The 13,722-nt window shown below is 38.2% G+C and overlaps 1 protein-coding gene across 1 annotated transcript in view; it reads right to left on the reverse strand.

Moving 5' to 3' along the window:
• COL25A1 (collagen type XXV alpha 1 chain) overlaps positions 1-13,722 on the reverse strand; it is a 319,468-nt gene that overhangs the window by 11,214 nt on the left and 294,532 nt on the right. The window contains exons 27-32 of the mRNA XM_056359942.1: positions 13,463-13,543; positions 12,670-12,732; positions 10,847-10,897; positions 10,459-10,485; positions 5,381-5,434; positions 1,162-1,215 (exon numbers count right to left, since the gene is read on the reverse strand). Of these exons, the coding sequence (XP_056215917.1) occupies positions 1,162-1,215; positions 5,381-5,434; positions 10,459-10,485; positions 10,847-10,897; positions 12,670-12,732; positions 13,463-13,543 (330 nt within the window). The remainder of the gene's footprint in view (positions 1-1,161; positions 1,216-5,380; positions 5,435-10,458; positions 10,486-10,846; positions 10,898-12,669; positions 12,733-13,462; positions 13,544-13,722) is intronic.

A 13,722-nucleotide genomic window follows, 5' to 3' on the forward strand; every position in this document is an offset into this window, starting at 1 on the left:
TTGATGCCCAGCTTCTGCGCTCCTTCTGTACAGCGGTACCCCATGCTGCTAAGGCTGTAGGCACAGCATTGCCATTAGTGAAGGACATTTCTGTCAGTGTTTAACATTTCCAGGACCTGATAACTTGACTGTAAAATTTTTTTTGTAGTATGCAGATTCCAAGAGCAAACTAAAAATACAGAAAAGTCTATAATTTTTCATTTTTAATTCACAGGAAGTGGAAACAGAAATTGGATTTTTTTCCTTATCTCACAAAAGTGAACTTCAAATAACATGCACTGCAAGCTGATTTAACACTCCCCAAAGCCTGAGAACTGTCTCTAGTCATTGAGTCCTGATCCAACTAAAGGGATCCAATTAAACCACGAGTTTGTATTCAAGTTTAAATTAAGTAACAAAATAGATTAGACTGGAGAGAGTATGGAAACATTGCAAGTCTCTTGCAAAGGCTTGTTGTGCCTGGCCAAACACATTTACACAGCTTTTCTTGTGTCAAAGTATAGAATAGTCATGCATATATTACACACCTGACCCAGTCATCAGCAAAGTAAATAGAGTAAGTCAACTGATTTTATTGGCGCTGTCCTCGTTAGGCCAAAGGAAGTTCTTACTCATATTTCAGAAACACAATATCATTTGGATAGTTGATTTAAAGCATACCATCTCCACCTATGAATCACCAATGAACCTCTCAAATTGCTTCTGAACGCACTGCACAGAAATGAAAACAAATCTGGTCTCTGAAGTATCAAACAAAACAGAAATACAGTGGTGAAGTAGCCTTGCAGCACAGGAATCCAAGGAGCTAATTGACATTAAGAAAATCATAGCTTTCCACAGTTCATCCTGAACTGCTGCCACGCTCACACAGCCCCCAGACCACAGGCCGCAGAAGCAGAAGCCCTTGCATGCTGGATTTCCTCTCCTTTGCTGATTCGTGTCAGGTCTGTGTCACTGTGTCACTACTTTTGCATGACCAAGTGCATGGGTAGAAATCTAAGTCTGTGATACAGAGCAGTGACCTTGCACTAGCAGGGATCATTATCTGCCTTTGCCTTTTCCAGCTAATTGTATCACTAGGTGAAAAGCAGTCATAAAGCACATCAAGTTTAATCAAGGAGTGATGAAAAGCGCAGTGTGTACAAACTATGCGCAACTTACAGGCAAGCCGTACGGTCCTCTGGGTCCAGGGTCACCTACAGTTCCCTTTTCACCCTAAGGAAAGATTGTAGAACAAGCAAACAAAAACGTTGTCTTAGATAGAAATTATCTCTACCAAGTGCTTCAGGTTAAAGCTTATGCATTCCTAAATCTTTTGAGTGAAAAATTTCCAAGCTCATTTATTTTTATAAAATGATTAAGGGGGTGAAAAGAAGGGGTGTATTACTTTCTAGGTAAAATGACTTTTTGGGCATGTGATATTACATTTGTTTGTAAATCCATTAGTAACTGAAAATATTTTTTAAACTGAACTTGCACCAATTTCAATTTTAGGCTAGTAATAGCTGCAACATCACGCTTAGCAAAAATCCAATGTTGTAATGAAAACTGAGGATGTACAGCATCAAGCTCCAGCACAGCAGCTGAGATGCAACATAGTGACAACCAAAAATGTGTCAATCAAAGCTTGTATTTACACAGGCAATGCTATTAACAGTGACATTGTGAAGATTATCCCATACGCTGTACTGTGTTGCTAACTGCTCTATTGGATTCTAAATTAGCGATGTAAATACCCGAGTTTATTAAATCAAAACTGTATTAATGTGCAAGACAAACAAGTACAGCTATTACTCTAGAAGTCTGATCTCATTTTGCACCAAAATCCATGAAAAAATTACTGATTTCAAGAGGGATGCTTCCAAAATAATTTTGCAAGCTTAATATAGAGCAAACCTTTCCAAATGAAATGCAATTTCAAGGTGGAAAAATTCAGGCTGACAGTAGCAAAATCATCTTTGTTCTCAAATTGTTCTTTGTCAGGATTGACGTGGAGTTAAACTTTTTGAGTCAGCCCACATTAGCCCATGTAACTGCAAGCAGAGCCCTCTGTGAGTTTACTGGCGGCCAAGGCTGGCGAGCAGGTGTGGGCAGCAGTCTCATTTTGGACTGTGGTGCTCTTTCTTCTGAATAAAATCCAGCAGAAAAGCCATACTCTTTTGAGAGAACTAAACTGTTCAGTGTTGATGAGATTAAATGACCTGTCCTGACCACTTCCAGTTTCAAAGCTCCTACCCTAGATCTTTTATGCAGGGTTATTTGGATTCCTTCTTCACCTTCTTTCCTTAACCTAATGCAGGCTTTGTGCAACCCCTGACATACAGAGGTGCTGTGTTTTGTCCTAGCAGTAGTTGCACTTAAGCTCTTGTGATAAGTCTGTGTAGAAGGTCCTCTAAAGGTCTGGATTATTTACTACTCATTATTAATTCATTACTCTATTATTAAAAGCACAAGACAGAGATGTAGTTGTGTGCCTAATTAATAGTGGTGATTATCAGTGCAGCCAAGTCCCTTAGCAAAGCTCTGAAAATGGGCTGCTAAGTCTAAATTTTATTTACTGGATAATACAAAAAAGCAGGTAGCAAAATAAACTGAGTCTGAAGCTGTTGTTGAATAATCACAGCAGTAAGGAATTTGTCCAATGTAACTGACTTTGGATCTATTTTAGATACTTCATACGTTTACATAAGTGTACACTGTCTATACTCACTTTAGTCTAGTGGTGATGGATACGTAATGCCTGATCTTCCTGAATTCTGTTAATCTCCAGCCATTTCTGAGCCAGATTTAGGATGGATGCCCTTGCAGAACGCTAAGAGGTACTGGGAAGTAACAGCTGATTTTCAAAACAGTATATCCCTTGCAGCTTTATAACTTTCTGCTGAGAAGAAACTAATGTGCTGACCTACAAATCTGATCAATACTTGAAATATGTTAAGACTAGTTAGGTATAATTTTTTTAGATCTTCAACAGCAAGGATGACTGTACAAAGTCCTCTCAAGACAGGCCTATAATATTTCTAAACATATGGCAGACATAAAGATACTGAATGTATCAGTCTAGGAAATAATCTCATCTGTTATTTAAGAATATAATTAGAGAAAGGTATCTCACAATTTTTTGCCTCCAATACAAAGCACATGCTAAAATGTGTTTGGAATATCAAGTGAGATCCTGAATGTTTATGGATTATGTAAGATTGATGAACTGTCATGGACATACTGCCCTCAGCCATCACGATAAAGCATTTCTTTTCTTCAGGGAAACAGACATTCTCAGACTTCAAGGTTTTTAATATTTTTGTAAGACAATTCATCAGTACCCGAAGAACAGAAGCTGTAGCCTTTGATTTTTGCCTCCTGTTTCACTGCAGTCTCCTGAATCATGGATGAATACGAACTACCATTTGCATGGATAAAGCTGCATAATTGGTGTCTCCTTTAAGATTGATTTCATAACACTGCCACAATAACAAACATTTCAACCAAATTAAAGAGAATGCACTTTCCCTCCCAGAACAGAACATGTGTAGTGATGACATTGTTTCACAGGCTACACATCTAAGCGCCAAACCCAAGCTCAAAACCAGGTCTTTGCCATCAAGGCAAGAGTTTCAGGAACTTAGCATTTCCTTAATTTTGTCTTTTAGCCTCTTTTAGATGGACAAGAAGTTGGATATTCATTATGCATGTCATTACCCTTCACATTTACATGTCCCCTTTCACTAGTAGTAGTTTAAGATGTTTGCTTACCAATGTTCTCAATTTTCTCTCAAGACAATGTATAAGTGAGATTAGTAGGTACACAGTCAGATTCAGAGGCCTGTTAGGATCAGCTCCTCTGCTTAATGAAGATGGTCTCGGTAAAAGCTCCCTAAGCACCTAGCAAAATGGTATTTTCAATAGCTGAAGAATTTATTAAGGAGTGTAAGACACCAGCCTAATAAATGATATTAATTCATACTATTAATTACCATTTCTGTTTCTACCAAAAGAAATGCACAAAACCACAGTATTGGAATGTTCACCAGTATCATACCTCAGGAAGTGTGAAATCCTGTGTTAGCTTTTAATAATCAATGAACAGTGTAAAGTTTGGAGAGAAAATTACATGGTTAAGCTCACACAGTAAATTAATAGTGCATTCATTCTAAAAGTCATGTTTTCCTATTTTCTAGTGACATGCACTGTTTTCCTAGTCTACTTTTTCACCATCTATATAAATTTTGTATAAACTTTGTGTATCCTTAAGATAAAAGCTCATAACACAAGAATAAAATATGCAGTATCTATATATACTACTACATGTATCTCCAATTTAAATTGTTTCCCGAGGTTTAGGAAATTACGTTCAACTATTTTCATAGAGAGTTGATAGAAAAAAAGTTATGACTTAGTTGAAAAAAAGATTTGAAACTGTAGTCCCCTAGGAAAAAAAGAATAATATTTAGGTCCTCCAGACGGTTAACTGTCCTGGTAACTACAGTCTACCGTTCCTATTTTGGACTATGCTGCATGTCTTGTATTTATTTCTCAACACAGAGTTCTGTAAAAATGAATTATCAAGTCACACCACATATCTTTCTCAGATGTATTGCTGTTAAAGCTAATTGGACCTGTGCCACATGGCCATGTCCTTAATACAGCAAGTCTGAAGTCATTTTAGCACAGCTCTTTTGTTAAAGTGAGACATTCAGAGACAAAATTCTGGGCTGGCAACTCCTTGGAGGTTTTATTTAGTATAAAGTAACATCTCCTGTTTTGTTGTACAAGTTGGTGGTTTTATTGTTAAAGGTGACAGGCTCACAGTTAAAGACTAAGGTCCCTATCATATTTTTCCATTGGAGAAAATTTACTGTGAATATTTCAAATAACATAGGAGGACTCCTATTTTTAAGCTTTAAAAAAAAGGAAGAAAAGTTTAAATTTTATAGAGGTTAAAGAATTTTTTCAAGATAAAAACATTTAAGTGCAGAGGTGAGAGTACTCTTTTTTTTTTTTTTTTGCCATTGCACATGCATATAATCAGATCACACTGTCTTCTTTTGTCCCAGTTTGTTCACTCAATCCCTTTACATGAAGTAATGAAATCAACCAAAATTATGTTCTGTGTAGCACTGTGAACTTGAAAGTCCTGTAATTTTCTTACTGATTAGTCATTACAAAATACCAGCTCCTCTGAAGTTAATGAGTTACAAAACTGACCTTAAACAGATAAATGTGTGTGTAACTAGAACACCTATCCAGTTGTGAGCTGATCCTTAAACAGATGAGATACTGTTGCGTTTAGTAACCTCTAGGCACACTGTAAGTAGCCACGCGACACTTTGCCATTGCGGCAGCTGCTTTGTAAAGAGAAGCACATGGAACATCTACTTACTCTGTCTCCTTTGGGACCTGCAGGGCCATGGGGACCAACTGGGCCATCTACACCCTATGAAAGGAAACAAAGAGGGTAAGAGAGAGGTCTTGTTCTTACAAGTCTTTAGTTTAAACAGCTGTCTTCTAGCCAAGAACTAACATGGAATCAGTCTTCACCGGTTAAAAATTCAGACTTAATTGTGATGGGACCCGGCCAAACAAATACATTTGGCTTTCAAAATGCCAACTACAAACTCTCCTGTTATGAGGTAACACATTTTTCTTCTAGTTGGATTTTACTTTATTCATGGAAGCCATTAGATTTACAAAGATTTTACATTTATTGAAAGAAATTTTGCCAGAAAAAGTGAAAGGAAAGGTCACACAAAGATACATATTTTTCAAAACACTGATTAGTTTTTAAATTGAAATGTCCACCTGCAAGGTAGACTTGCCTGTTGCAGTGATCAATGGGAATCTTAGAGAAGCCTTCAAATACATAACTCCACTCCTCTTTCACTTTATCCATTTCTTTATCATTATAGAAAGGAAACAATTTAACATTTATGTTTAATATCAGAATGCCTATGGCAGAAGCCCAGCACCTCTGCATCCATTTTGCTGATTCCATATTAGCATTGAACAAGCATGTTTTCCTGCGTGAACTAAATCCCTAACCTTACTCGGGAAAATACACACCCCAGCCAAGGTAGCTGTCCAACCGAAAATCAAAACCAAACAACCTTTTTAAGAACCAGAGCTCCTTCTCCAGAGAATTACGTTCTCTTTCCCACACACATTGCCCTAAGAGCCTGCTCGAAGCCCCCTCTTATACAGCCTGGAAAATGCGTGTGGTGTCTGGCCTTCTTTCCATGAGCGTGGCTGGTGGAGCCGCTGGAAAGCACACGAACCAAGTAACGAAGAGCGACACAGAAAGACAAGGGACTCACCCGGGGTCCTGGCTTTCCGTCTAAGCCAGATGCTCCCTGTGTGGTTAGGTGGAAGCATGGATGATGGATACAACACAAATGACAAGAACGTGAGATTAGTAAATGATGCTGATGAATAAACATAATTCAAACATACAGTAAAAGTTGTGACAGGGTTCTGGAATGGGTATCACATTAGTTGGTTTAAAATCCACATAAAACATCAAGAGCCTGATTCTGTTCTCACATTACTGTAACATCACTGACCCACCCCTGCCTGCACATCACAGTATATAGGAGTGCTACAAGCACCAGGCGTTAGGGTGTTTTTGAGCCTCAACACACAAATATTTACTTTTCAATTGACTTAGATGCTATTTGTAAATACTGACAATACTGCATACTACGCTACACGAAGAAAGAACAACGTATGTTAACCACGATGGAAAGTACTTAGGTGCAAGAATACTGCATTATGCAGCCACCAAGTTCGGGGTCCCGACTACAACGGCCTCATTCATTTCCAAGAGCCCGGGAGACCGTCACGTCGCCTGTTTTCCCAGCGTCCTCCCAGTTCAGCGCACAGCCGCGGGCTGGCCGGGGGCGGGCGGCAGCCGGCAGCGGGGCTATTTGCTCCGGCATCCTTGGGGACGGGGTGACCTCTCGTGGATTTTGTGCGAATAACAGAGCGGCAGCGAAAGCCCGGCACTGCTGGCGGTCACTCTGAGCCCGGGGGGACCACAGCTCTTGGGGACTTGGGAAATAATCGGGGCGAGGAAGGGGCAGAAGGCGGGGGGCTAAACCAACCCTCGTTAACGGTCAAAATGAGTCATTTTTAGACAGTCAAACACTTGGACTTTGCTCCTTAAAAAGACATTTAGAAAAAGTTGTAAGCAGGAGGCAAGACAAGACTTACATAACTTTGAAAAACTAATGGCATATTTTGCTCCGAGCGACAACAATAATTTCTGGCAGAACTAAAACTTTCTTCTTTTTAGCACTTTCAGGGAGTTGGCTCAGGCCTCCAAAGCCCCCTCTCTATGTAGCTGTGACCGTCTACTTGAAAATGAACTTTTTTTTTCAAAATAATTGAACATTCTTAGTGAAGGCCCTGCACATAATTTTGCATATAAATTTGTCTGCAGGCCCTGCACATAATTCTTGAAAATATTAATCAGAGGGGTTTGGGTTCCTTTGGGTCAACTAACTCTTTTTCTTGTATTTTACTATTAACAATATAATCACGTGGAGTAATACATAAAAAAAAAAGAAAAGGAAAAATGAGGTCTTTTTGTGAGCAAAAAATAAAACTAACATTTCAGAGTGCTTTCAAACATACAAAGTAAGCACACAAGTTATTTTCTCTTTGTCAACCTAAATTTTAAGAACCATAATGTTTCCACTCGAAAATTTACTTTTAAGGTCCTTTATTTCATTCTAAGACAAAATTTACGCCAAACACTCCGAATGGAAATTTTCTAAAGAACAAGGCAAAAGTAACAATCCACCATCCCTAATGAATGAGACAAATAAAAAATAATCCCTAAATCAATTTTTAACTTTCCTCAGTTAGGTCTCTCCATTTTAACTGCAGAAGTACAATCAGAGGAAGAATAACTGAAGAGGTGGGGGAAAGGGCAGTTTCCTTTTTTAACGCAAACACCATAAGACACTTAAATAACAATGTGAATAATGTAATGGGAGTGACGGCATCCTTGTGACACTGAACACTTTCAACTGACACGTAACAAAAAACCAACAACCTGACAGCAATGGGTGTTACAGGACGTTACTTTGGACAATAGCACAGATCTGGAGTAAAACAAAACAAAGACCGATGCTCTGCTCTGAGGTGGTATATTCTGTGTTTGCTGTTGAGTAAACCAGAGCTGTTTATCAGGAGTAGAAAGAGAAGTTTGTGATTTGCACTGAGATTGAATAGTTGGGGTTTTTTACTTACTGGAAGACCAAGGGGCCCTCTGTCACCCTTTTGACCTGGTTCACCCTTCAATCCTTTAAGACCATTTAACCCTGGTTCACCCTAAATGTAAAAGTATAAATGCCAAGTTTTTGGTGCTATAATGGGTGTTTAAGCTGGGATAGAAGAAGCCAGTCTCAGAAATGGCTGCAAATTCCAGTTTGAAACAAGGACACAAATTTAACCTTCTCAGTTTACTGACAATTTACATACTGATACAGTACTGGGCAAAAGCACTTGGGAGATGTCTGCTGGAGATTTAAAAGATGTGTGAAAAAACCTACAGGAAACTTATAAGTAACAGATTCTTTTGAGTCTTTTCCTAATAATTATCACTATAGTTAGATGGTTTGAGTTAAGCATGAGTTTCAGGCTTTCAGGGGTTTTTGGAATTTCCTCAAATCCCATAAACCATTCTATGCAGATAATTCCAACTGAAAGAAACTCAGAAAAATAAGTCTCAAAACTGCAGGTTTCTACAGTGAGATCTCCTGAAAAGTACATTTTGTAAGAAAGCAATAATTTTTCATATGACAAACTGGAATTTGCAGCAAAATCTAACATAAAGATATTTTAAACCTTTAAGCATACATAATTAAACTAACAAATTAAAAGAAGCAGTATAGGTTATACAATGCCAAGCTGTTTGGGAGGTCCACAGTTTCTGTGTTCATAAAGAGAAGTTTAAACAGCATAAAAAATGGCACTTGTCTTGTTGTGATTGTTAAATTATGCATAGGCTGTTACATCAAACATCACTAAGAGGATAATGGTGGCCTTGGAGTTGCCAATAAATCATTCTTGCATCATGAAAAACTACCTCAGCATGAGGGCTGCCCAGTCAGAAAGAGTACTGACCACACCTGCCTCTTTTGGGAAACAGAAATACATGGGTATTTCATCTAGGCTGCTCTCCATCGCCTTCTTCCTAGGTTTCCCTTTGATACATTATGTTACCTTATATCATATTCATATTTTGTAAAAAAAATCTCAATAGAATCTTGTCTGCTGCTTTAAGTAACTCCAGACATCATCTGCCTGCTTTGCACCCTGGCTAAGTAGCCATTTCTTCATGCTTCTATTTGACTCGATGTGACTTTCGGAGCAGTAGCACTGAAAATGCTGAAGTTTTGGAAACAGACCTGACAAATCTCACAAAAGCCTGGGTCCAGGGCCAAAAGCCTGAGGTAAGGCAGGGCTGGTGCTAAGATGGAACAGATTTGACTTCAAAAAATGATTTATGACTCAGGCTTCTTTTGCCAAAGTAACACAGTCTCATAAGGAGCCAAACCTGTGATTTTCTGTCTCACACCTTAAAAAAAAAAACACAAAAGAAATCCTCAAAACTAAAAAAAAACCCATCCTGCTCTTACTTATTTTTTGAGAAAGGTGCATGTCATTAGGGAGCTATAGTGGTTAAAATGATCATACCTGACAACACCACTGGCCCTAATGAATGCTATGCTATAGTGTCACACTGAATTTTAGTTTCTGGTGGTTAGTGAATTACAAAGCACAAATCAAAATATTCCAACTCTGCCAAAAGCCCCTTTCCTCCTCCTGAGCTCTTTACATGGGCATAGATGGTGCCTACAGTGTATCTTCATGCACTATGCTGTGGAAAATGTTCAAATAGTATTGCAGACCTGCCTGATCAGGGGGTCCAGGCTGGAAAACATGAAAATACACACATGAGTTTGTCATCGGGAACTTGCATAATGTGTGAAGGAACTGGTAACTGGTCAGCAAAGTAAATGGCACCTAAGAAGGTGAAAAATCATTCATACTGGAAGAAGTAGGAGATGCAAGAGAGCATAAAGAATAGTTTGTCTGACTCCATTTCCTGAGCATGTGACATGCTTTTGTGTTCAAAAGTAATTCCAATTGCAAGCACAATGGTAACTTGCCCATAAATAGGAAAATAAAAAACGTAGTGCCACATCACAAATATTAATACAAAAAATGGATACAGCCAATGTTCAATAGAAATACTACTGAGAAAAAATCACAGAAAATCTAAAAAGCTTTTGAGCTATCTGTTGATATTAAAATCTGCTTTAAGGTTTAAGAATATCAGAAACATTTATTAAATGAGACATAAGACAAAATATAGCTGCATGCATTAAAGAACAAAGCATGACACTCTGCAGACATCAAGAACGTGACTATTCAAGGCAGCCATTAATTTACCTTTGGGCCAGGCAGTCCATGAGGTCCCTGAAAATAAAGATACCATTTTTTATTATGAAAATATGCCACAAATTTTTAAGAGTTTGTTGCTTTATAGGGGTGCAAGTTGCACCTATATTTTTGTCCTCACAAATGAAATGCAGCTATCAATAAAGCAACTGTGAACACCTGATTCAGAGACTGAACCAGACCACTAGTGTGTTAACAATGACATAGGCAGATGTAATTTGTTTCTCTGCTTCCTATGAACTTCAAGACATGCAGAAAAGGTTCTAAATTAGATCTCTCTGTAATGGTCACATGCTCTCATAGCACTTCTATTAAGCAAGCATGAAAATGACAAGAGGACTTAGGCCCTTTCTAGACCCTCTCTTCCTTCCAAGCTTACCATAGGTCCTGGAGGACCATGTGGCCCTGGTGGTCCAGGTGGTCCTATCATCTACAGATAAAAAACAACGGCATTAAATTATGCAGAGTGAAAAATCCCTCACAGATACCAAAAGTCAGACTGACCCTTCTGTTGGCAGGCACTTACAAACATAGTGATACAATGGTGCACATTGACAGCCTATCTAGAAAGGTTTTAGGAATGGAAATTTTTTTGGTTTGAAAGACCGGGTACCTGAAGCATAGGTTTACCTGTGCCATATGGCAGCATGCCTGTCTCCTGATTCTTACTCCTAGGGTCTGAGATACATTTTAAGCTACTGGGAGGTGTTGGGGGGATGTCTTTCTAAAAACAAACAGTACTGAGCTTGTTTTTTAATATTTTGTGGTATGTGTTCCTTAGTTGTCTCCGTACTACATAATCTACAGACACAGAAGACGACAATGTGTGGATTTATTCCTCCTCAATACTGATGAATGGAAAAGATACTAAGTTCAAGCTAGGGCTTGGCATATTTTCAAAACTGCCCCTTGTCTTTCCTTTTATTTCATTCAGCTCACTTGTACCAATGAGTCCCTAAAGTCATTAAAATATGTAATCAGGTTGCTCAGCACTTACTGCATGTATATTCTGTGCTGGCTTTCTGTGTACCTAATAAATCCATAGAAGAAAATTTAACGATGACATATACAGTTTAATATCACCTCTCTTCCCGGGTTTAATCCCAAAGGGCTGTTATCGTAACCTGCAAGGCGGCAGGAGGGATACTAAATCAGGTCTCCAGACTTATGTGCAACCCTTCTGCCAGACTAGTTGGTGATGGCAATAGCAGCAACAAATCAGCTTTGAAACATAAGACAGAGACTCCACCATCTGTGAAATCTCCTGAAAACGAAAAGCCTCGTTTCAAGTGAAAACAATCAGCACAAGATTAATCAGTTAGTGAATTAATTGGTAACTAATTTTAATTTCAAAGAAAGAGACTTGGAGATCAGGGTGCCTAGTGTGTCATTGGCAGAGGGTAACCTTGTTGACTCCTCATAGCTGTGGTTTCAAATCCCCAGGGCACATCGCTAATAAGGCAGCAGTAGTTAACTTCTGCTCTGAGGTTTCCTAACTTACTGTGCTCTGGTAATGTCAAACACCCATATCATAAAGGTATTGTGTGGGGAGGTTTGTTTGTTTGATTTGGTTTTGTTGTGGGTTTGGTTTCTTTGTTTGCTTGTGGGTTGGTTTTTTTTTTTTTTGTTTGTTTGTTTTTTTAAATGCCTTTACAATGCTCTGAAAAAACAGGAGAATGTCTGGTCTCATAAAATTAGTCTTTATCCTGGATCACATACCACTATTCCTGACATCACTGAAGTCAGTCTAGTCTAGTTCTCACTGGTCTCTCTCAGATGCTCAGAATACAAGGTGTTGAGAGAGATTTGGTGTTGGGTTTTCTTCCCCCTCCCCCTCCCCCCCCCCCCCCATCAGTTTCATCTCTCTCATTTATCTTGCAAAGTATTTCTCTTTTGATTCGTTACAGAGCCAGAAGGCTTTCACTGAAGTGAGCAGGAATGTTCATAGTGAGAGAACATAACAGAACAGGATTATATCTTCAGAATTTCTTAAACACTATTTAGCTCTATGACCAGAAATCTGTAAATTCTCAAAAAAGCAAAAATTATTCAAAAAAGAAAAATATTTTGAAAGTTCCAGTGTAGGAACCGTCAAAGATGTCAGGAAAGATCAGTCGTGGATATGAACTATTGTTCAGAATCAAAAGCTGGAGAACCACTGATGGACCACTGTGTTCACTGCAACACCACACTGAGACTTACTGAAGGACCTTGGGCACCAGGCAAACCGACATCTCCTTTTTCGCCTTTCATACCATTGGCTCCCTACAAAATCATTACAAAATGGCATTTATAAACAGCTTTAATCTTGTTAGCAATCAATATAGAAATTATAATACTTTTTTTCAAATAATTATAATTTTTTCAAAAGAATAATACAGCACACATAATGGGATTCCTTTTTTAAAATTTTGGTGTTATTTTATTAATAAACTTAACAAATGTAAAGGTATGCTTTTATATTGTCAGCTATCAATTGTGGCATGATATTTATGACAAGTTCTTAAGTTGGTATATTGTATTATGGATACATTTTTGGAATTGTTTCTATTTTTACTGAGAAATTTCATTTGTACATATATGTCTATATAGGAATAGGATTAATGCATCCCATAAATATTGATGTGTTTTCTCTCCCTCCTCAATCTAGAGTCATCTAAAATTCCTGACAAATGTTTGAAACATAGCTCCTTTCTCCTACAAGCTACACTTGCCCAAATTGCATTATATATTACAAGAGAGGTACAAATCTGATCCACGTGCCAACTAATCTCTCTCTTCCCAAAGCAATATTTTGTTTGACTGTAACTGGAATGAAAAGTTCTGACAATCTTACACCTCCTCCTAGATTAGCTGCAGAACAATCTCAGAATTTTCCTCCCCAGTGCTTTGTGTCCCATTTGCAATTTATCAGTACTGTTGGAAATTCCTGATAGCAGAAGAAAGAAAAATTACAAGTATTTTAGCTAAAATTTATTAATTTTTTTATACTCACTGGCAGGCCAGGCAGACCAATTCCTCCCTTTTCTCCAGGCATTCCAGGATCACCTGTATCTCCTTTTGAGCCTTTAGGACCCTAAAATATGTACTTATTCAGCAAGTCATGTGCAAACAGATACACCAACAGAATTCTAGCTTTGATCCTAATAAGCAAAATAAGTTATTCCATGGATTGACCTTTGTTATTGATATGTAGAAATGCAGCCATTATTAGGCTAGAGTATGCAGAAAGATAATAATGATCTTTATTAATTA

This window comes from Falco biarmicus, chromosome 1 (genome assembly GCF_023638135.1).
Source record: "Falco biarmicus isolate bFalBia1 chromosome 1, bFalBia1.pri, whole genome shotgun sequence".
NCBI lineage: Eukaryota > Metazoa > Chordata > Aves > Falconiformes > Falconidae > Falco > Falco biarmicus.